We start from the raw sequence: 24,588 nt of genomic DNA, 5'->3' as shown, positions 1-24,588 counted from the left end.
TCCCAGTTTTTCCTGGATCACCCAGGCCAACAGATGCGCCCTGCTGAGACATCCGTGGCCTTCATGGAAGCTGTGTCATTGGTAAGATGTAGATGTCAGAGCTGGTAGTGAATTAGCCAGAAATGCCATCTGTAAAAAGCAATGCACCTGACCTACCCTCACCAGGAGATGAGTGGTAGGTCTGGGAGAAATGGTGATCGCTTAAAACAGGTGCCGGCAAACCAGGGCCTTTGGACCAGATCCAGCCCTGCACCTGGTTTTGTGGGTACAGTTCGGTTGGAGCACACCCCACCCCATTTGCTTCTGTGTGACCAATGACTGCCTTTGAGCTACACCATCAGAGTTGAACAGTTGCCCCAGAGGCTGTATAGCCCACCAAGCTAAAAATATTTACCATCTAAGCCCTTTATTAAAGTTTGCTAGCCCTTGGAGTTCCCACTGTGGCTCAGTAGGCTAAGAATCTCATATGATCTCTGTAAGGATGTGGGCTCGATCCCTGGCCTCACTCAGTGGGTGAAGGATCCGGCATTGCTGCAAGCTGTGGCATAGGTGGCAGGTGCAGCTGAGATCCTGTGTTGCTGTTGCTGTGACGTTGCCAGCAGCTGCAGCTCTGATTAGACCCCTAGCCCGGGAACTTCCATATGCCACAGGAGCAGCCCTAGAAAGAAAAAAAAAAAAGTGCTAGCCATTGTTTCAGTGTGTTTATTTATTATTATTATTATTATTATTTAATAATTATTTCCCCAATACAATTTTTTTCTACTGTACAGCACGGTGACCCAGTTACACATACATGCACACATTCTATTTTCGCACATGATCATGCTCCATCATAAGTGACCAGACATAGTTCCCAGTGCTAGACAGCAGGATCTCATTGCTAATCCATTCCAAAGGCAAGAGTTTGTATCTATGAACCCCAAGCTCCCCAACCACCCCATTCGCTCCCCCTCCCCCTTGGCAATCACAAGTGTATTCTCCAAGTCCATGAGTTTCTTTTCTGTGGAAAGGTTCATTTGTGCCTTATATTAGATTCCAGGTATAAGTGATATGATATGGTATTTGTCTTTCTCTTTCTGACTTACTTCACTCAGTATGAGAATCTCTAGTTCCATCCACGTTGCTGCAAATGGCATTATTTTGTTCTTTTCTATGGCTGAGTGGTATTCCATTGTGTATATATACCACATCTTCCTAATCCAATCGTCTGTCGATGGACATTTGGGTCGTTTTCATGTCTTGGCTGTTGCGAATAGAGCTGCAATGAACATGCAGGTGCATGTGTCTTTTTTAAGGAAAGTTTTGTTTGGATATATGTCCAAGAGTGGGATTGCTGGGTCATATGGTAGTGGTTATTTTAATTGCAATAAGAAGGATGGATTTGGAGGGATGAGTTCTGTTTTAGATGCATTCACTTGTTTTAACTTTAGACTTTGCACTGCATCCATCAATCCCTTGGGCTTTTATGACTGTTTTAAATTCTGATTATATAAAGGAGGACTGACTGGCCGCTGGAGGCCACCTAACAGCAGGTGGTGAAACTGGAACTCAAGCCTGGGTCTCCTGGATGTGAGCACAGTCAGGTTTCTGCCACACACACACACACACCTGGCTCCATCAGCCCGTGGGGAATAAGGTCACTTTCTCTGCATTGTGGTAGATACACACACACACACACACACACACACACACACACACACACGAGATGAGAATAATATCTGCTGGAAAGAGGCGGGCCGTCCTTTGAGGCCATGCATTATAATCACTCCCTCTGTGTTGTTGGTATCTTCCGTGCAGGGATGTGAAAGCCAGGACCTCCTCATTAGGGGTGTTAATTTCCTGGGTTTAACTCCAGGCCGCCACCCCCCCCAAGCCCCCCGTCCCTTCAAGGCCCAGAGGAATGTAGAAATGAACGTCAGTTTCACTCTATTGCGTCAATGGAAGGGGTCGAACATTCTAGTTCTGCTGCAGCTCGCCCTCCCTGAACCCTGAGGAACTGGATTTTGCAATCCTGAGGTCCTGAACTCCCCTTCTGTGGGTACTGAGCCAAGACAGGCTGTGCCAGGAGATCTCTATCAAGCTCTCTCCGTTCCCGCTTGCGTTTACGGATGCTCATAAATTTGCCCATCAGAGCAGATCTCATCGTGGAGTGAATAGCTGTTTTGGCCTTTGTATCGATCCTAATAGAAAGATGAGCTCATACAAAGCGGAAGAATTACCGAATTAAGAAAGAATTCAAAGCAAAATCCCACAGGCGGACGGGACTCACTTTTCAGGGAGCACTTGGTGTGAGAAGATACTCTCCAAAGCCCGTTCACTCGCTTATTTCCAGCCATTGGTGCCGTTTGCCCCCAGATTCCTAAAGGGCGTGTCTGAGGCGGCAGGTGGGCTCGGAGCCGGCAGAGGCTGTGCCCAAGGGGCTCAGGGCTCGGCGATCCCGGCAACTCCCTGCGCGCAGAGGATGTGTTCAGGAAGTTGGGTTTTTTTTCCCTTAAAAACTCAAACTCGGAATGTAGTGGAAAACAGTTCGATGGTTGCTCAAAACATTAACCAGGGGAGGTGGGGGAGGGAAGGATCGGGAGTTTGGGGTTAACAGAGGAAAGCTATTGCATGTAGGGTGGAGAGACAGCAGGCTCCGACTGCACAGCACAGGGAGCTATATTCAGTGTCCTGTGATAAAGCACAGCAGAAAAGAATCTGTACTCTCTCTGTAACTGAATCCCTTGGCTGTACACCAGAAACTACCACCCCATTGTGAGTCAATTATACCTCAATACAATTAAAAAAAGACTAGCTCCCATTCGACCCCTAGCCTGGGAACCTCCATATGCCGCGGGAGCGGCCCAAGAAATGGCAAAAAGACAAAAAAAACCCCCCAAAAAACCATTAAACAGAATTATGATATGATTCAACAATTCTCCTCCTAGGTGTATACCCAAAAGAATCGAAAATGGGTATTTAAACAAATGCTTGGCTGTAGATGTCCATAGCATTATTCACAGTAGCCGAAAGGGGAAATAGCTGAAGTATCTGTGACTGGATGAGCAGGTAATCTGTGGTATATCCCTGTAATGGGGTGTCGCTTGGCTCTCCTCAGATGTGTGACTGTGTGGAGCAGACCTCAGCAACACTGTGCTATGTGAAAGAAGCCAAACCACACGCTGAAGGATTCCATTTCTAGGAAATGCCCTGTGTGGCTAAATCTATAGAGACAGAAGGCAGATTTGTGGTTGTCAGAGCCTGGGGGAGGAGGGGGGAATGGGGTGTGGCCAATTAATGGTTGCAGAGCTTCCTTTGGGGGTGATGAAAGTGTTTTTGAATTAGATACGGTGTTGGTTACACAACATTGGGAGTCTACTTGCCACCGAGTTGAATTTAATGTTATTTCTAAGTCAGCTGAATTTTACCTTAAAATAATGAAGACAGTAATAACCAATGCCCCCCACCCCCCACTCACGTTTTTTTCAGAATCCCTGAGTTGTAGAGTTTCAGTTCTGTTAGATTCTGGCAAATAACCTAATATTTGAGTAAAATTCTCAGCTACTGGTAAGAACAGTGAGGTACTGAAAAGCAGGCTAGGTCTTGGGAGAGTCTGGGTTAAAAAACCAGTGGTGAACTTGGTGTAACTGATTGTATCTGTGGGATGAATTTCCCAGCTTCCCCTGGGGTGTCTTGGTAAACGCCTTGGGTTTTCCTTGGCCCTGGGTGCTTTAACAGCATTTCCGTCCCTTGGCCTGGACATATGAGCCGTGGAATTGTGTCATCTTCAGCCAACGTTAATTCAACATCGTCTGAGGAATGCAAGAAAAAACACAGAAGGAGATTTTTGGCCACCCCCCTGTGATAACAGTGCAGGACTCCAGCTGAGAGGCCAAGAGTGAGAATGCTGCCATCTGGTGAGGTTTAGGGCTGATGAGAATTCAAGGCCAAAATAAGGAAAAATTTACTCAGTGGTGAGTTGGCAATGTAAGGTCTTCATTTGCCAGGAATTTTTCCTTTTAACTTTCTGCCTTTAGACTACTAGATGATTTTAAAAGAGATTTGAACCACCAGATGTGAGTACATGTGTTTAAAAAGAGGTCATTTGGCCACATTAGGAAATCATTTAGAATTTAGAACATTAACAAATTATTAAGACATTTAGTGCACCCATGTTCATAACAGCATTGTTTGCAACAGCCAAGAGGTGGAAGCAACTCAAATGTCCATTGACAGGCGAATGGATAAACACAACAAGGTGTATCCATACAATAGTGGAATATTATACAGCCTTAAAAAGGAGGGAAATTCTGCAGTATGCTTCAATATGGATGAACTTTGAGGACATCATGCTAAGTGGCATAAACCAGACCCAAAAGGACAAATAATGCATGATTCCACTTATAAGAGGTACCTGGAATAGTCAAATTCATAGAGACAGAAAGTAGGACAGTGCTTGTCAGGAGCTGGGGTAAAGTAAGAATGGGGAGTTGTTGTCTAGTGGGTATAGGATTTCAATTTTATAAGACAAAAAGTTCTTATGGAGATGGGTGGCAGTGGTTATAGAACAGCGTGGATGTCTTTAATGCCTCTAAACTGTACACTTAACAGTGGTTGCGATGGTACATTTTGTCACACGTATTTGACCACGTTGCAGCCTGAGGGCCTGGAGCTTTAAAGTCCGGCTCTGTCGTATACTGGCTGCGAGACCTTGGATGGGATATGAAACCTCTCTGAGGAGAGTTTTCTTTTTCTTTTCTTTTTTTGGTCTTTTTGCCATTTTTAGGGCCGCTTCCGCAGCATATGGAGGTTCCCGGGCCAGGGGTCCAATCAGAGCTGTAGCCGCTGGCCTACGCCAGAGCCACAGCAATGTGGGATCTGAGCCACGTCTGCAACCTACATCACAGCTCATGGCAACACCGGATCCTTAACCCTCTGAGCAAGGCCAGGGATCGAACCCGCAACCTCATGGTTCCTAGTTGGATTCACTAACCACTGAGCCATGATGGGAAGCCCGAGTTTTCCTCTTCTTACCCTGCTCTGGGCAGAATCATACCGCATAGTCAGTCTGTGTGCTGTGGTGGTTTTTCCCCATCTGGGGAAGAGGGCAGGCTGGCTGAGTGGGCCACTTTCTGGAGCAGAGCAGCCTGTGTGGATGTGGGACCTGGAGGCATGGATGGGTCCCAGGGACGTGTGTGTTGGGGGGGGGGGTCACCCCTTCCCCTGAGTGGTGGGCACTCAGTCAGGACAATGTCTGTAGATGGATGGCTCGCGCTCTCCTAGGATTTCCTCCCGTTAGCCTGGAAAATAGCTGTTTTTTTCCACTCTGTGAAAGCAATCCGAGACATCCTGGTGGCTCCCCCTTCGTTTTACACGCTGGGAGGCTTGGGGCCAGACAGTTACATGACTTGTCCAAGTTTACACGGGGGCAGAAACGTGACAAGAACGTGGGTCATCTGATTCACTCCCCAGCGTTTTGAAGGCTGGGTGTTGGGCGCTCACGATACAAATTTGTGCTTGAGTCATGGATCTTGCCCTCAGGAACTGATCATTTTTTTCCCTCTCTAGGGAGAAAATATATAAGTTAAGTAGAATAAAAAAGGCTATGGTAAACATGCTGCAGTAAACTGTGCTCCAGTGAAAGTGCTAGAATTGAGGTGCGACTGACAGAAGGGGCCGCAGTGAGGCCCACCTGGAAGGCGGAGAAGGTGTCACCCTTGAGCTGACCCCTGGGTGGTTAGGGGGCGATAAGGAGGTGTCCTTGGGGTTGGGGACCATGGGGTCAGATGCTGGGAGGGCTTGGGCGCGTCTGGGTGTGGCAGGCGAATCCAGGTAGAGGGGTTGGCACGAGGAGAGACATCCTGCCAAGGGCTTCCTCTTTGGTATCCGACAGGATTGGGTTTGAAAACCCAGGTCTGTCCCCCACTAGTTTGGGGCAAATAATTTGCCGGCTCTGACCTCCTCTGACTCATCTGTAATGTGAAGTTTAACAACAACAAAAAGAAACCACGGCAAGGATTGTTGAGACGTTACCATTAGAAAACACGCGAAGTCGCTGTACAGTAGAAAATCGAGAGAACGCTGTAAACCAACTATCATAGAAATCATTATGAAAAAAAGAGAGCAAACACCCCCCCCGGGATGTTCCTGAGTGCTTTGTGGGAGAAGGAAGGGTCTGGGCTGTCCTAGTGCCTGTAGATGAATGACACCCTGTCAGATGTCCTGCTTTGCCATGGTTTTCAGAGTGCGGGGTGTTGTGTTGGTAGCACGACTCCTCAAGGGTGAGGAATTCATCTCCCTCTCCCCACAGTGCCTAGTGTGGAACTCTGCTCCCTACGGCAAAAGAGATTCCGGGCCCAGATCCTTCCCTTTGTTAAGGACAGGAGAGGCTGGGAGTTCCCGCTGTGGCACAGTGAGTTCATGCTCCAGCTTGTCTCAGTGGAGGCGCAGGTGTGAACCCTGGCCTGGCACAGTGGGTTAAGGATCCAGGGTTGCTACCGCTGTGGTTTGGATTCGATCCCTGGCCTGGGAACTTGCACATGCTGTGGGTGCAGCCCCCCCCCCCCCCCGCCGAAAAGAGAACAGGAGAGGTCGGGTTTCTCGAGGAAGTCGGAGTGTCAGAGTCACTGTTTAAGGATCCAGAATCATCTTGTCCTTGAGTTCTCTGCTCTTGCCTGATTGCAGGTCGAAAGCCTCAGGATGAATAACTGTGCTTAACTGTAAAACTCTTTAAAAGGCTATTTTCTGAAGTCATTAGGGATGAAAGACTGTGATTTTGTCGATGGGATTTTACCAGCATAGTGTTTCCAATTGTCCTAGGCCTTAGGATGGAACATAAAGATTTTTATTTTTATTTGGTTTCTTGTATGCTATGAAGTACTATTTCATTTTTTCCCTTTGAAAATTAAATTTGGAAAAGTTTTGAAGCATAGGTAAGCCAGAGGTGATGAATTCTGAATGCAATCCTAAATGTTCAGAAACACATATGTGTGTGTATAATTGACGTATAGTTGATTTACAGTGTTGTGTTAATTTCTCTCTTTTATATCTTCTCTTTTACTTTCTTTTCCGTTATGGCTTATCACAGGGTATTGAGTATAGTTTTCTGTGCTCTATAGTAGGAACTTGTTTATCCATATTTATATTTAAAAAGCTAAAATGTTGGTTGTTTTTTTTTTTTTTTTTTTTAATGGCCAGATCTGCAGCATGTGGACGTTCCCAGGCTAGGGGTTGAATCAGAGCTGCAGCTATAGGCTTAAGCCACAGCCACACCAGATCTGAGCTGCATCTGTGACCTGTGCTGCGGTTTATGGCAATGAGGGAATCCTTAACTCACTGAGTGAGGCCAGGGATTGAATCACATCCTCACGGATACTATATTGGGTTCTTAATCCACTGAGCCACAGTGGGAACTCCTAGCCTTGGTTTTTAGTGCCTCTGAGCTGTATTCCTGTTACAAAGTAGCAATTTACTAGCATGGCCTCATTACACGACCTTGGGACTTGTTTACCTTTAAGGTTAATTGACTCTCCACTAACTTGACATTTTTAAGACAGAGAAATAGCTCTGGAAGAGGGATTAGGCCAGGTTAAAGATTTGCATTCTCTGCTCTCCTGCTGCCTGAGTGTGAAGTGTGGGCATGTGCTGGGCCCTCCTGTAGTCAGTCTTTCAATGGAAGGAAATGGACCAGATCTGTCGTTTTCATGGAACGGCGTCTCTATGAACAGGTCGTGTTTGGACCAGGATCAGGGGTGCCAGGAGCACATGCTGTTTGAGAATACATGGTATCGCTGTGTTTCTTTATTTGGAAAATAGAAAACCTCTTTTTCTTTTTTTAAGCAAGAGGCGAAATGTAAAGCTTGTTACAATCCTAACTGGTTAACACAAGACGGGAGCACGTGGGATTGGCGGTTAGTGGCAAAAAGTCACAGTTTTTAGGGAGTTCTGCCTGCCAAGTGCTGTTTTAAATTTTTGGTATGGGAGTTCCCGTCGTGGCGCAGTGGTTAACGAATCCGACTAGGAACCATGAGGTTGTGGGTTTGATCCCTGCCCTTGCTCAGTGGGTTAACGATCCGGTGTTGCCATGAGCTGTGGTGTAGGTTGCAGACGCGGCTCGGATCCCTCGTTGCTGTGGCTCTGGCCTAGGCTGGAGGCTACAGCTCCGATTAGACCCCTGGCCTGGGAACCTCCATATGCCGCAGAAGCGGCCCAAAGAAATAGCAAAAAGACAAAAAAAAAATTTGGTATGCATAAACTTTCATTTAAACCATACAAAGCCCTAGGAGATCTGTTCCGTTATCAAATGAGAGGACGGAGCAGAACGGGGATGTGTCTCGCTCAAGGTCATCACGGCCCGTGTGGGTAGAGCTGGAGTCCAAACCCGACCTCAACCTGCGGCCTTGGCTGCCACCTTTGCTACCTCTGCATCCAGAGTCTGACGGGAATCAAGACTACCTTCCCCTATATTTTATCTTCTGAAAAAAAAAAAGCATTTTGTAACATGTGTCACTTGTATGAAGTCGCTCCTCAATCCTCAGGTAGAAAAAAAAAAAAGAAAAGAAAACTCCATTTTCCTCTAAATCCTATTAAATTTGACTCAATTTGTAGAGAGTGGTGAGGTGTTCAGCAGCAATAGATCAGTGGTCAGGGGAGGGAGTTCCCACTGTGGCTCAGTGGTAAAGAGTCCGATTAGTATTTATGAGGACGCTGGTTCGATTCCTGGTGTCACTTAGTGGGTTAAGGATCTGGCAATGCCACAGATGTCGCAGATGTGGCTCCGATCCCGAGTGGCTGTGGCTGGCAGCTGTAGCTCTGATGCAGCCCCTAGCCTGGGAACTTCCATATGTCGCAAGTGTGGCCCTAAAAAGCAAAAAAAAAAAAAAAAGTCAGTGGGGGGGGTGCCTTCTCCACCCACACAGTTTGGCTAGAACATTCTGAGGGCCTCAGATCCGCACTCTCTCATGGTGGTGCCAAGATGCTCACCAGCCAAGCCGCCACGGTCTCTGAGTGGCCGATCACTGTGTACTGTCTATGTGACGCTGTGTACACGAACTGAATTCTTTAAGTGTCAGTTTCATCTTTTATAGCATGGGGTTAATTAGAGCTTCCATCCCACGGAGGGTCCTGGGGTGGGTCGGGGGATCAGCTTTAACAAAGATACTCATTTGGGCGAATGGCAGTGAGACCAGCCAGGCTAGAGGGGAAGGTCAAAGTTGGTAGGGGTTGGGGGTGGGGATAGAGGCTGGAAGTGTTGTGTACATGTCATTTTGTAGCTTTTGGACTCACTTTGGCCACTGTCTTGCCATTGTTTTATTAACTAGAGTTTGCATTCTGCCTCAAACACATAGTAAGATGCTTCTGATAAAGAACTGTTTTGGCCTGTTTAGGACCCAACTGACTTTGAGTGGAGCTTCTGGATGGAGTGGGGGAAGCAGCGGCTGGCATGGCTTCTCCTTGGCCACGTGGGTGTGTCTCAGGTAGCCAACCTGCTCGCAAGGAAGGTACGAGCCTTTTACTCCTTTGCTTTTTTTTGAAGAAAGATGTGAATGTGGGGGTGGGGGGATAAAAGGTAAAGATAAGGTGAATTATTAGTCATGGGAAAGATAAAGATTTCATGCATGCTTAGCCTGAGCTTACTCATTTTTCACACCACTGACTATAAAGGGTTTAGAGTAAAACTAACTTGAGATGTTAGCTGGTCAGAAAAGCCAACTTTTTCTTTTGGTTACATCCATGCCATGTGGAAGTTTCCAAGCCAGGGATCGAACCGTTGACACAGCAGTGACCCGAGCCACAGCGGTGGCAATACCAGATCCTTAGTCTGCTGTGCCACCAGGGAACTCCCAGATGGTGTTCTTTAAGATCCTCTTAAACCAGAGGATCTTATGAAAACCTGTTGTTGAGAATCTATGTGACTGCATCTAAAGAAGGGTCAGTTCAAGTGGATGATTTCACTAAGAAGTGGGAATGATTTTAATGTTCATTTATGCTACAGTAGCTGTGGTAGTTTCAAATTCCAGCAGTATTTTGTCTTGCCTCAGCCTGCTTTGGAGAACAAGAGTTTCTTTCAAGTGGATGTTTGAAAAGCGCTTTTGCAAGAGGCGGGCTGGAGGATTTCTTTCTATTCTAGCTGACAAGGGGCTTGAGGGTCTTTCTCTGGTGTTAGGGCTGGGCTTTGTCCAGCATCCTCTCATGGATGCTTCTGGCCTCTGTAGTTTCCTAATCTGAAAAAAATGAGTCTGTGCTTGGAAATCTACCCAGTAAAAACAAAGCACAGCCAAAAACAGACTTGGAAGTGAACCCAGGAGAAATGTTTGATTCTTAGAGGTCCACGGAGGTGAAAAAAACGGAAAGGACGGAAGAAGTGGGAGCCTCTGGTCTGAGACGAGGACGTGAGCTGAGAAAACAGATGCCATGTGCCCAGAGATGTGCCCTGGGCTTGGGCTATTTTTTTTAGCCCTTTCCTGAAATTTGGTTCTTTCTGGGCCTGCTTCTCATCCTGGAATAGAGGAAATCCCCATAGCACACTATGTTTCTTTGTTTTAAATCTGATAGTGATGATTTTTTGGTACTCACGTGGTTTGCATCGTCTAACTAAAATTCTAGAGGCTGTCAGATCTGAATATATATTAAAATTTCATGTAACTTTTTTCCATTTTATTGCGATAACGTTAGCATGGCACTGCGTAAGTAGGGTATACAGCGTAATGACTTCGCAGACATGTATCGTGAAATGATTACCACAATAAGCTTAATTAACATCCATCACCTCACAGGGATACAAGGGGCGAAAAAGAGAAAGAAAGGAAAGAATGTTTTTTCCCTGGTGATGAGAATTTTGGGGTCTACTCTACTATGTAGCGCTTTTTTTTAAATTTTGAAGTAACCTTTCTTTATTATTATTTTTTTAATAGTTATTTCCCCAATACAATTTTTTTTTTCCTACTCTACAGCGTGGTGAGGAGCGTGACAATATTTGGCACCTTTTAAATACACTGTATACCGGTGTTAACTGTAGCCAAGAATTTGTACATTACATCCCTACCGCTTCTTTTTCTTGTAACTGGACATTTATCTTTTGATCCCTTTCATGCAATTGTATATAACCTTCTAAGCAAACCTAATAACAAATACTTTTTTTTTTTTTGGTATTCCTAAAATGCTAATGAATATATCTCCCTCAGCCTTCAGTAATGGATTTCTTTTCTTCTACAGATCTGTTTGGTGTTTTGTTAAGAAGTCAAAACTGGTGGAAAATTTAACATTTTCCTTTCTTTTTTCTTTTGGTCTTTGTAGGGCCGCATTCTTCTCGGCACATGGAAGCTCCCAGGCTAGAGGTTGCCTCAGAGCTGTAGCTTCCAGCCTACACCACAGCCACAGCAACACAGGACCCGAGCCCCATCTGTAACCTACACCACAGCACCCAGCAATGTTGGCTCCTTAACCTACGGATCGAGGCCAGGGATTGAACCTTTTGTCCTTATGGATACCAGTTCAGTTGGTTACCACTGAGTCACGATGGGAACTCCAGCACTTTAACTTCTAACCCAAAGCCTGTGTGTCCATAGGGAAATGACTTGTTAGCCCAGGTCTCAGTTTTCCCATCTGTAAAATGAATAGCTGAATACCTGTGTTTTCTTACCTCTGTGAGGGGAAGATGAACTGTTTTGAGGAGGATCCGTGAAATGCAGCCGGTCTGCATCCTGCTGCTGTGGGAGAGGGCCAGCCGTAGTGGAGAGGAAGAGTACTGGATGACAGATAAGGTCCCGGGGTTTTGCGTGCTGTTAGCTTTCGCACCTGAGGATGGCTTTTCATCGCTGACTCTTAATTCATCATTTTCTGTAAAGTAGGCTTGATGCGATAGGATGTCTTTTTTCCCCCCTTCCCCTTGAAAAGTGCTGAGCTTCATTTGTTAGAAATATCATTAAAACGTAAGGCTGAAACCTGAACAAGGTAGGACAAAGAGGAAGCACCGCACAAGAAATGGCAGAAATCAGTGCATTAACAGTAAATCACAGTGTGAATGGACCCAATCTGCCCCTCAGCCCCAGAGAAGGATTGTCGGACTGGATACAAGAAAAACAGAAATGAAGGAAAATAAATGAAGAAATGAGACAGAGTCGGAGGAGTGCCTCTGGGCAAGATGTCCTTCAAACGGAGGGACACAGAGGAGTTCCCATCCTGGCGCAGTGGAAACGAATCCGACTAGGAACCATGAGGTTGCGGGTTCGATCCCTGGCCTCGCTCAGTGGGTTAAGGATCCGGCTGTGAGCTGTGGTGTAGGTCACAGATGCGGTCTGATCTGGTGTTGCTTTGGCTGTGGGGTAGGCCAGCAGCTGTAGCTCTGATTAGACCCCTAGCCTGGGAACCTCCATATGCTGCAGGTACAGCCTTAAAAAGACAAAAAAAAAGAGGGACACAGAGAGTTTGAAAGGATGGAAAAAGGTGTTCCAGGCCAACATAAGCCCTGTCTTTGCCCCATCCACCTAGATACTGGTGCAGTTTCATTAACAGCATTATTAAAACATTATCAGTGATCAGGAGGGCTCTTGTTTAATGATAAAGAGTGCATTTCATTAGGAAGCTGTTATAATTCTGTTTCAAAATATAGAAAGCAAAAGTTAATTAGTACCATAAAGCTAAATAGATATATCTGTGATTACAGGAGAAATTTTAACATAATTTCATCACTCCTTGATATTATCAGATAGAAAAAAGCAACTAATATAATTACTAAGTTCGATATAAGAAACATGTAAATTTTTGCACCTCACACCTGGAGAATCAATGTTCTTTTAGAGAACACATAGAATATTTGTAAAAATTGACCACATACTTGACCATGAATTAATTTCAGTGACTTCAAAGGCTGTGTTTTACGTGAGTTACCTACTGTAATCCCAGGGCAGTTAGGTTGGAAACCAATAACAAGATGACCTGGAAACTTCTAATTCACTTAGAAATTTAAAAAGAAAACATACTTTAATAGGTCAGAAAGAGATCCTACAGGAAATTAGAAAATAGAAATCAATGAAAATATATTACATATCAAGACTCATATGTTGCTACTTGGGTAATTGTATCTAAGTGCATAACTGTACATACATTAAAACAGAAGAAAGGAATTATAATTTATTCCATGGAAAGGAATAAATTATAATTTGTCAATATAGCTGAATTGCTGGATCACAGCACTGAGCTAATAAGGCACGTTGCAAAGGAATCCATCAGATAGGCGCCTATGCAGATAAAGCTGTGCAGACTGAACGATATGTTCACATGTGTGATCACAAAGACGAGGTTGCCATTAAAATAAATTCGACATAGTGGCTACATCTGGTTGGGGAGCGAAGTAGAATCAGGAGGGAGGAATCAGGGCTCTTTTTTGTTTTCGCTTTGACTATTTATTTGTTTTCATTGAGGTACATTTGCCACACTCCCAGGGCCTCTTTTTTTTTTTTTTTTTTTGTCTTTTTGTCTTTTCTAGGGCTGCTCCCAGGGCATATGGAGGTTCCCAGGCTAGGGGTCTAATCAGAGCTGTAGCCGCTGGCCTACGCCAGAGCCACAGCAACTCGGGATCCAAGCCGCGTCTGCATCCTACACCACAGCTCACGGCAACGCCGGATCCTTAACCCACTGAGCAAGGGCAGGGACCGAACCCGCAGCCTCACGGTTTCTAGTCAGATTTGTTAACCACTGAGCCATGATGGAAACTCCCCAGGGCCCTTTAAAGCACTGATGGCTGTATCTGTCCTAAGCTGCTGGTGGCAATGCAGGTGTTAGCTCCTTATTCTTTATACCTTATAAACTTTATATATATTCATTTCCCTGTGTTTGAGAGTTGATAAATTTTTAACTGTACATAAAAATAGGGATGGAGCGGTGGGCAGAGGAAAGGTGAGGCTGCCTTGGGCGCACTGAGTTTTTCATCACCCGCCCTTCCCCCTCCCCCCAACTCTGCCATGTGCAGCAGGCACAACATGGCTCCATCTGACTGGTCTCCTTTTCCTTCCACTCATTTTGCTACCTCTTTTTTTTTTTTTTTTAATTAGTGTATAGTTGATTTACAGCATTGTGTCAATTTCTGCTGTACAGCAAAGTGACCCAGTCATATATACATATATCTATGTATATATATACACACATAGTCTTTTTATCATGCAATCTTCCATCATGTTCTATCCCAAGAGACTGAACATAGTTCCCTGTGCTGTACAGTAGGACCCCATTGCTTATGCATTCTAAATGTCATAGTTTACATCTACCAACTCCAAACTCCCAGTCCGTCCCACTCCCTCTCCCCTCGGCAACCGCAAGTCTGCTGTCCCTGTCTGTGCTCTCTTTCTGTTCTGTGATAGGTTCATTCGTGCCATGTTTTCAATTCCCCATAGAATTAACATCATATGGTATTTGTCTTTCTCTTTCTAACTTACTTTACTCAGGATGAAGGTCTCTCGTTCCATCCATGTTGCTGCAAATGGCATTATTCCATTCCTTTTTATGGCTGAGTAGTATTCCACTGTATATATGTACCACATTTCTTAATCTGTTCATCTGTTGATGGACATTTAGCTTGCTTCCATATCCTGGCCATTGTCAACAGTGCTGCTACAAACATAAGGGTGCATGTATCTTTTTGAATGAAAGTTTTGTCTGGATATATTCCCAGGAGTGGGATTGCTGGGTCATGTGGTAGTTCTATGTTTTGTTGTCTGAGGAGCCTCCATACTGTTTTCCATGGTGGTTGTACCAATTCACATGCCCACCAACAGTGTGAGAGGGTTCCCTTTTCTCCACACCCTCTCTCCCATTTGTTGTTTGTGGACTCATTAATGATGGCCATTCTGACTGGTGTGAGGTGGTACCGCATTGTAGTTTTGATTTGCCTTTCTCTAATAATTAGTGATGTTGAGCATTTTTTTCATGTGCCTGCTGGTCAACTGTATGTCTTCTTTGGAGAAATGTCTATTTAGGTCTTCTGCCAACTTCTCAGTTGGGTTCTTTGGGTTTTTTGTTGTTGTTGTTAAGCTGTTTGTATATTTTGGAGATTAGGTCCTTTGTTCCACTGTTAGCAAATGTTCTCTCCCATTCTGTGGGCTGTCTTTTCACTTTTTTAATGGTTTCCTTTGCTGTACATCATTTTGCTGCCTCTTGTTTGTTTTTTGCAGATCAGCATTTCTCTGGCCTTTTCCCATTATTTCTGCCCCAGGAGCCTTTTTAACTATTTTCCCCCAGTTGTCACTTCCTTTCCTTGAAATTTCAAAACCACAGATACACTGTCTGTTCATGGGCTGTGTGCACACTTGTGCTTTATGCATAACGAGTAAAGTTTTCTTGTCTTCAAGAACCAGAGCCCCCTCCCTTGGAGTAGATGCGGCTCCTGTAGCAATTTGAGCTGTAGATTAACTCTGTTCTTGACCAGATCCTCCTCCCTCGTTCCGAATTTCCTCCATTCTCAGCTCCTATTTTGTACCTACCACCATCAGAAATCTACGTAGGTTTTAGGCTCTAGATGTCCCTCTGTTTAACTTCCTTGTCCCCTTGACTTAAGGCTCTCTCTGTCGGAGGCCACATTCAGGGTGGCTGAGAGCGCTTGGCCAACTCCCAGCTTGGCCACTTTCACAGTCTGCAATCTTAAGCACGTTAGTTAATGTCTGGGAGGCTTTCTCCTTCCTTGGATGGTACCCCTTGCTTCTTGGATAGTGATGAGGGTCTGATGGTTTTGCTGTGACAGCCAAATCAGAGGTGGCTGCTGCTGTGGTCTGTGTGCACTCCTGGGAGCGATTCCCTCTATGGTGTTTAAGAAAGGAGGTGACTGCCTGAGACCCTGAAACCCCGCAGGGCGGAGGCTGTCTGATGAGTCATATCAGCTTTCTTCTCATGCATGTCTTTCTCTGACCCTGTTTCAGTCTTGCGCTGGGTTGTGGGAGAAAGGATGGGGGCACACAGCCCCTTCCCCTCAAGATGCTGAGTGAGAAGTGACAGAGGAAGCCCACTCCTGATGGGGATCCTGAGCCTGCCGATGCTGGGTTGGGTGCCTGGAAGGGGTGGGCCACATCTGCCTTGGGGGTGTCAGGGAAGGCCCCCAAGGAGGCGGCTTTTGAGCTGCAGCTGGAAGTGAGTGGAGTCATTGGCTTATTTCAGCCTCCTGCATCTTGTCACCGGGCCTGGGTGGACAGGTGGACTTGGCTTTTTATCTGCAGAAGCACATCTTATCCAAATTCTGTAGGAGGTTTTGTTTGTGTTTTTCTTGCAGTGAGGCAGAGCTCATCCTGAGTCATGTGTGTGTGTGTGTGTGTGTGTGTGTCTCCTGTCCCTTTGCAGCCACAGGTTTGATTTGTGCCAGTGGGTGGGCAGGGTCCTGGCCAGGCCGGGGCACAGTGCTTTCTTTGTGAGTCCCCGAGGTTCTTATGTAAGTAGGAACCACAGCTTTGGCCCCATTCGCTCCATGCTTTCACCGCCTGGACTGAGTGGTCCAGATGGCCTTAACTGGGGTGGATGCTTTTGGCACTTACCCAGGGTGGAAGGTTGGGGCTGCAGTTGTCTCTGATCCCCCCGTCCTCAGGGGCCTCATGCACCATGGACCGTGCTGTGCGAGGGCAGAGGCGTCATCACTTCTTGCTTTTAGAGCCCTTCTCCCCAGAAGGATGCGTCCTCTCTCATCTAATATCTAATCCTGTCTCTACCTTTGCTGGCCCTGCCTCCTCCCAGAGAGAGGCAAAGAATGGGTTATTTTCAAAAGTGTGATTTTCTTTTTCTTCGGTGTTGGCTCCCCCCCCCCACATAAAGTAATAAAACTTTCCACTGAGCTCCTTGGCCAAGGTCAAACGCCTTTTCTCTGGGTAGGGCTCTCTCTGGGTTTTGGCAGGACCGCAGCAAGGGCAGCGCCCTGGGAGGGGGTGCTGAGCACTGGCCCTGAGCTCTGGCCCCGGGTTTGTTATGACTGGAGCGCATGTGGGGTGCGTCAGACAGGGGCCTCCTTTCTTGAACGCCCTCACCACCTGAGACCTTGTGTTCTCTGCCCTCAGAACTAAAAATTCCCCTGTGTGAGCGTTTTGTGAGGGCTGGTTTGGGGGTGGGGGCAGCTGCAGCTGGGTCCATTTTCACGGAACTTCTGATGGGGAGCCCCCACAGCCTTAGCCCTGGGCCCCAAACGGCTGAGCTCATCAGGCCACAGGACTGAAACAACGTCATCCCGTGGCTGAGATGAGTAAACTAACCTCTGGCAGGCTGTGATGAGCAGGCGCTCCCTTCCAGCATGTTATCGAAACCACACACCTAATAGGAATCTCATGCACTAATGGATTTCCTGGAACCAGCAAATCTTCCACCCCCATCAGTGCTCATTCTAAGGAGGGGCTGACATTTGCTTTGTTTGGGCCTCCTGGCCTTTGCTTCCAGGAAAACAGGCTAGGATGCAGTTGCCTGGCCTCGGGGATGGCTTCGTTTTTGTTTTTCCTATTTGTGTGGGGATAGGTATGTATATATTTTCCAGTAGCAGCTGCAGTCGATTATGCAGTATGTAATAACATATGCCATGTCTAAGGATTATTGATTGGCTCCTTTTATTTATTTCTCAAACAATGCCCCCACGGAGTGGTTTCTGGGCAGATGTGCAAAAAAGAATTAACACGCAGCAGAGTCGGGTCCAGTTGCCAACAGGAGCCTTCGCCCCGGCTCTGTGCGTTCATTCCTTCCTCCGAGGCTGGTGAAGGCAGGTGTGTCCTGTTATCACTCAGCGCCTGCTGCACAGACCCCACCAAAGTGTGAGCGGGGCATCGCCAGCCGGCGGTGCCTGTGGCTGGGGGCAGCCCCCTCGGAGGAAGATTGGAAGACGATAGATTTGCAGAAGAAAGGACGAGGCCCAGTCTTTTCTCCAGGATGCTGGTTTATGTCGGCCTTTGAAATATACCGGCTGGATTTGTTGAGCTCTCGGAAGACTTCCCCGGGGTGATGGCGGTCAGGCTGTAGCCCAGAGTCTGCTTTCATAGGTGGGTGCCTCTGGCCTGTCAGGTGTGCTTTTGAGGCTTTTCCCCCAACCCAAGATTTCTGAGACCCCTGTGAGTGGGAAGCGGGTGGTAGGCAGTGAGATGTGAAAGAACCCCCGTCTAGCCTACCTGCCCTGGCCGAGGGTCTTTGTTAACAAGGGGTGAAGTGGTCCGTGTAGACTTCGGAGAACAGCAGGTTTTCACAGGAGAGATGAAAAAGCCCCACATTTTGGTACTAATTTCTCACTCTTGGTCATAACTGCCAGGTTACGTCCCAGTACTTGGGGAAGCCTGTCCCATCCATCTACCCATCCATCCAGATGCCTCTCCAACTATTCTAACCACTCATGTATCCAGTATTGTTGAAACACATGCTGTATGCTGGGTACCATGTTCGATTCTGGGCTTGCATTATTATGTTTATGAACAAGACAGAATATTAGTTTGTTAAGGGAGCCTATCAAAAAGAGAGTCAGTTATGCCCCATTTTTTTTTTAAGGGCTGCACCCATATATATATATGACTGAGTCACTTTGCTGTACAGCAGAAACTGGCACATTGTAACTCAACTCTAATGAAAAATTTGAGAAAAACGAGCATTGTGAATGCAAATTGAGGCCACAATGTTGTATAATGGATATCATCATACAACTCAGAATGGTTCAGATAAAAAATGGTAACACAACCAAATGCTGGCGAGCATGTGATAGGTGACCAAAACTGTATTTGCTCAGATTGCACTGAGAAAAGTCTTGAAAACCCTTCTAGCAATAAAGCCAAAGTGTCATTTTGGAGTCAAACATAACACTGTTTGTTTTTATTATTATTGTTATTTTGTCTTTTTGCTATTTCTTGGGCCGATCCTGCGGCATATGGAGGTTCCCAGGCTAGGGGTTGAATTGGAGCTGTAGCCACCGGCCTACGCCAGAGCCACAGCAACGCGGGATCCGAGCCGCATCTGCAACCTACACCACAGCTCACGGCAACGCCGGATCGTTAACCCACTGAGCAAGGGCAGGGACCGAACCCGCAACCTCATGGTTCCTAGTCGGATTTGTTAACCACTGTGCCACGACAGGAACTCCTGTTTTTATTTTTGATAAGTTAAGAGATTGCTGGCATTTTTGATGCCAGAGGCTAACTATCTGATATTTAAGCATTTTCGCTTAAGACAAAAGTTTGACGAATTACATGCGTAAGCATTTTTGGGGTGGAAATGGGGGGAGGGTGGCTGTCTTTAGGCCTTTGCATATGAAAATGGTTCTTGAAACCCTTGGCCAAACCCTCCTCCTCAGAGCAGCAGACCTTCCAGAATGCTCCCTGCACTGCTAGGCACTGTCACGTTTCCATGTCTTGCCCTCTCTGCCCTGCTGCTCGTGGGTCAAGGCGTGCGTGTGGAAGGGTTAGTGGTTCAAGGCAGTGTGCTGCCTGACGGTGGGAACTGACCTGCTCTGATCCCCGTCAGCGAACAAGGCGTGGAAGGCTAATCATGCTCTTTACGACTTTAGTGGTGTTTTGGAGATTAGACTCCAACCACATTTTTCTACATCCTAATTGCATTCGTTTTATAATATGAATTCAATATTTTAGTGGGATTCAGGAGTTCCTGTTGTGGTTCAGCAGCTTAAGAACCCGACACAGTGTCCACGAGGATGTGGGTTCCATTCCTGACCTTGCTCAGTGGGTTAAGGATCCAGTGTTGCAGCAAGTGGCAGTGTACGTTGCAGATATGGCTTGGATCTGGTGTTGCTGTGGCTGTGGGGTTGGCCAGCAGCTGCAGCTCTGATTCACCCCCTAGCCCAGGAACTTCCATGTGCTGCAGGTGCTGCTGTGAAAAAAAAAAAAAAATTAGTGGGGTTCCAATTTGCCTAAGTTTTTATTTTAATTAATTAATTGTTATGCCCATACCTACGGCATATAGAAGTTCCTGGGCCAGGGATCAAATAGAAGCCTCCACTGTGACCTGTGCCACAGGTGAGGCAGTGCCAGATCCTTTTAACCCGCTGTCCTGGGCCAGGGATTGAACCCGCACCTCCACAGTGACCCAAGTCGCTGCAGTCGGAGTCTTAACCCAGTGTGCCACAGCGGGAACTCCTAAATACATTTTCAAATAGGTGATTGTTTTCGCACATCTCACGTCTTTCCTTTTTCATCACTTACCGCCGTGAATGTGTGTAGCGGCGTTGCCACCCCCTCCGGGGAGGCTGCGTGTGTAAATTTGAGGGAAAACAGAGGGTGAGGCTTAGTGTTCGCATTTTCTGTGAGGTCTTAGCTCTGTTGAGGGGTGTCTGCTGGACTCTGGCAGGAGGAAGATGGCGGGAGATGGGAACCCAGGACAACCTTGTGTGTCTTGTGTGTCCCCCAGGTAGGCTTTGTGAGCATGAGTAAGTTCGTCGGAGACTCTTGAGCAGATGGGGTCTGCACAGCACTGTTAAGTTGTTCCTGAAGGTTCCTCCAGCTTTTCCAAGTTGAGGCAGCTTAAGTCTGTGGTTAAGTTCCCAAATGAATCCCAACAGACAGGCCTTTTCCAAATGGATCAAATAGCACTTAATAAAAATGTGGCTGCGTATAAGTATAGGGACGTAGCCGTGCATGGAAAAGAATTCAAAGTGGTAAACGCTGCAGATCATATTGAGAAAGACACCCCCCACCTTTTTTCAATTTCTTAAAACTGCTTCTTAAAATAGTCTTTGGCGGCCTTATTCCTTACAAAATTGGACTCTGTCCAGAGGTGAGTGTTTGGGGGAAAGTTTGAAGCAAATTTATGTGGCTGGTTAATGTGGGTAGTAGGATGGAAAAACAGTAAAAAATGAAGTGCAGAGTTCTCTGATTTTCTTGGAACTTAAAAGTGGCTGAGCTCGTCACCCATTTAAAATGTTCTCTCTCGGGCTGGAGAATAGGTTTGGGAAAGAATTGTACTCACGCAATATTTTGGAAGCGTGAGCATTGAAGGATGGGATTTACAATTTGCCGTCCACACCTGTCCTTCCCTTAAAGAACTCTTTTTTGTTTGCACAAGAAGACCGAATTTCAAGCAGTCCCCACTTTTTGACTCAGTGTATTCCTGAATATCTTATTTTTAAATGCTGACCAAAAAGACATATTCTATTTCCCTATAGGAAGGATATCTTGTCTTTGCAGTATTCTTCTGTATATGCCGACACTGTTAGAAACATCTTACACATTTTAACTTACTTAATGCTCATAATAACCTCAGGAAGTAAATACAGTCATTATCCTAATTTTATGTATGAGAAAAATGAGGCACAGGAGATTAAATAACTTGCCTGTGGTCACACGGCTAGTCAATGGGGACACCAGAAATTATTTAGGCAGCTGGACTTCAAAGCTTGAGAACTTATATCAGTGTGCTATGTTGCCTTTCAAACAGTGTTAAAACATTGTTGTGGTTTTTAAGGATTTACCAGCCAGATACGGTCAAGAATGTATTGTGGAAGCAGACATGTTACTTTATCTACTTAGTTATTCAGTGTCAGTAACTATGACTTGATAATGAAATAGGAAAACATGCTTATTCTCGTAAAAAGAGAATAAAGGTATTAATCAGATTGATATGCAAAGGTCTCTGTATCACTGAAAGCAGGAAAGCTATACTTTTTCTGTGGCATAAATTTAACTGTCAATAATGATAATGCAATAAAAACGTAATTTGATGTCTACTTTTACATCTCCGGTTTAGACTTCAGAAAGCCTTTTGTGGCTTGGATGGTCCCGTTTTCTCGATAAGACTCCCCAGAAGTGTTCACTACTGCTTTTTTTCACCTTCACTTTTGCAGAATAGTGTACACAGCGGCTAGTGTGCCCGGTTGGCAGCTTTTCCAGCTGTCTTCTGGCTTCCATGATGTCTGTTGAAAAGTCAGCAGTATGTCTTCTTGTTGTGGGATATCAGCTCGTCTAGGTCGCTTTGACTCCAAGCAGGAAAGTGGCTCCTTGCTTCTGGGTGGATCTGGCAGAGTTCTGGGGTAGGCAGTCATCACTATGGTGTTAATGCGTAAGGTCGCTCTGGCTGCTCTTTGTCTGTTTCGCTAAACGTCCAGGGCAGTGAGAACAATTTGGTTATGGGATTGCTGAGCGTTATTGTCTTATGTATAGATGCTTCAATGGCAATGCCTGTTAATTCACCTGTCTTCCCCCGCGCCACCCCCCCCCCCGCCCCCGTGCCTCTCCCTGGGTCCCTCCCTGTCTGCAGCACAGACCCTGGATCCTTGCAGCCTACGGGATGTGGGCCTGCCATTGCGCGCTGGGGACCCGAGGCACGGCCATGGTTCTTCTTCACACCACCATCTCCTTCTGCGTAGCCCAGTTCCGGTCGCTGGCCCTGTCCTGGCTCTGTTCTCTCTTCCTCCTCTCGACACTGAGGCTGCAAGACGTGGAGGAAGTGAAGGTAAGCGTCTCCATGCCCACTGGGAAGGAGATGGCCCCTTTGCCAATGCCCACCTCTGAGGGGACACCTTTGTTTTCAGACGAGAGTCCGCTGAAGAACTGTGGAGGGGCTCCCCCTAGTGGCCACGGTGGGTTGATGCATGTGAACCCTGCCTTGCATTTGGCGGTCTTGCCTTTTGTATCTGACTGTCTCAGCTCTTGGAGGCCGACCAGTGTTGACCTTGTACCTTGTCTCCTAGTTTGATGCCAGAGGTCACAGGAACAAAGGGGAAAAAAAAAAGCAGTCATACCCTATGCATTTAAGATAAAAATCGTCCTTAGAGTGCTGCACAATTTATAGGAGTGCTCCCGTTCCTTATCTCTCAGAAGCCCACGAGAGCCCTTGAGACAGGTAAGGCAGGTATTTTCCTTGCATGGTGGGACTGAAATTCCAGTGTGTCTCTACTTTTGTTCGTTTGTTCACTCAGTCATTCATTCACTCGCTGATTCAGGTGATGGCACTTAGAACTGGTGAGGCCGGGGGTTGGCGCAGTCGTGGGAGAGGAGAGACAGGAAAGATGAGCCGGTGGTTTTCTAATCTCATCTCTTCACTGTCTCTCCTCCTCTTGACGTTGGAGGCAGTCCTTTAACCTCTGCGTCTCACTTTCATCATTTGGAAAATGGAAGTGATAGCTGTTCTGCCTTCTTCATGGAGTTGCTCTGAGAGTCTATGTGTTAAGGAATTGTGTAAAAATTGTAGCCTTTTGAAAATTCAAGTATTTTTTGCTGTCGTTAGACTCTCTTAATTTTCCTTCATTCTCACCCCTGGACCGGGGTGAATACTGCACGTGTCTCAGTAGGGTAGCAGCTTTCTCCTGACAAAAGATATTTAACCTCCCAGGACGATTAAACAAGACGACCATTTAAATAAGGGTGCTTAGAAATAGATTTGCAATAAAAATAAAAGCAAATTCACACCTAACTTTTGGGGGAACCTGGCAAATGTATCAAACAGCCTTCAGGAGTTCCCTGGGGGCCTGGTGGTTAAGGATCTGGTGTTGTCCCTGCTGTGGCTTGGATCTGATTCCTGGCCTTGGGGCTTCCTCAAGCCGTGCCCCGAACAAACAAGCAACCCCCCCCCCGCCCCCCCAACAGCCTTTGGCCATAAGGATCATTTGTTTGGGGGCCATTAGCATCAGCTGTGGTGCTGGTGATGGTTAAGTGTTCCGTGTGTTCCGTAGGCTGGTGGTGTGAAAAGTATTGCTGAAGGGGAGCAAATGACCAGAAACTAGTTGCATTGAGTTTCCATGCTTTTGCACATGCAATTTTCTCGATTCTTCTTGGTGGCTTCTGAAGTGCTGGACATGGAGTAGAAACTCTGTTCAGAGCCTCGCTTTTTTCTGTGGCAGCCTTTAAAAACCCTTATGGATCAAAGGAACTCCTCTTTCCTTTGTCCCAATTCTATTTCTTGAATCTACTTCCATAAATTATTTTTTCTCATCCAAAAATATAAAGACTATAAAATGATCCATAGTTTTACTCCCCTGCTTTTAGTAAGATTTTGTCACCTTTGCATCTAGTCTCTTGTCGCCTACGTAATTTTGTGTGTGCCTGTTGTTTCTCGTTTCATGCTGTTATTGTAATGGTACTTTTACACACCTGTCTCCTGTATGATAATTGAGATTCACTGAGGGCAGGGCCTATATTTTTAAACTATGTGTCTCTAATGCTTATTTGAAAAATGGTCCTCCACTGTATGTGGATCCAAATTAATAACAGAAGAGCAAAAGGAAAAATGCGTTGAAGACATAAACCCCACGTGGCATTTATGGACACACCTCATTTTATTGTGCTTCACAGCTTCATGGGTATTGCTTTTTTTTTTTTCTTTAATTGAAGGTTTGTGTCAACTCTTTGTTGTCAGATGATTGTTGGAATTTTTTAGCAACAAAGCGTTTTTCCATTAAGTTATGTTCTATGTTCATTTTTTTTTTCCCTATTTATGGCCACACCTGCAGCATATGGAAGTTCTCAGGCTCGGGGTCGAATTGGAGCTGCAGCTGCAGCCTAAACCACAGCCATAGCAACACTGGATCTGAGCTTCGTCTGTGAACCATGCCGTAGCTTTCAGCAACACCAGATCCTCAACCCACTGAGCAAGGCCAGGAATCGAATCCCACATCCTCACTGGACACTGTGTCTGGTCCTTAACCTGCTGAGCCACAACGGGGACTCCTAT

The 24,588-nt window shown here is 46.1% G+C and overlaps 1 protein-coding gene across 7 annotated transcripts in view; it reads left to right on the top strand.

Annotated features, from left to right (window-relative positions):
* Positions 1–24,588, top strand: part of HHAT (hedgehog acyltransferase) — a 316,237-nt gene that overhangs the window by 55,750 nt on the left and 235,899 nt on the right. For 5 of the 7 annotated variants that reach the window (XR_007130843.1, XM_047753082.1, XM_047753081.1 and 2 more), the window contains 2 exons: positions 9,366–9,479; positions 22,177–22,371. Coding sequence is in view for 6 of the 7 variants with exons in the window: in XM_047753082.1 (XP_047609038.1) it covers positions 9,366–9,479; positions 22,177–22,371 (309 nt within the window). In the remaining variant the exon portion in view is untranslated. Of the gene's footprint in view, positions 1–9,365; positions 9,480–22,176; positions 22,372–24,588 lie in introns of those variants that run through there. The other 2 variants (XM_047753085.1, XM_047753084.1) reach the window with 2 other exon arrangements.

This window comes from Phacochoerus africanus, chromosome 11 (genome assembly GCF_016906955.1).
Source record: "Phacochoerus africanus isolate WHEZ1 chromosome 11, ROS_Pafr_v1, whole genome shotgun sequence".
Lineage (NCBI taxonomy): Eukaryota > Metazoa > Chordata > Mammalia > Artiodactyla > Suidae > Phacochoerus > Phacochoerus africanus.
Note: the sequence above shows the minus strand (reverse complement) of the source record. Positions and strands in the feature narration are given on the sequence as shown.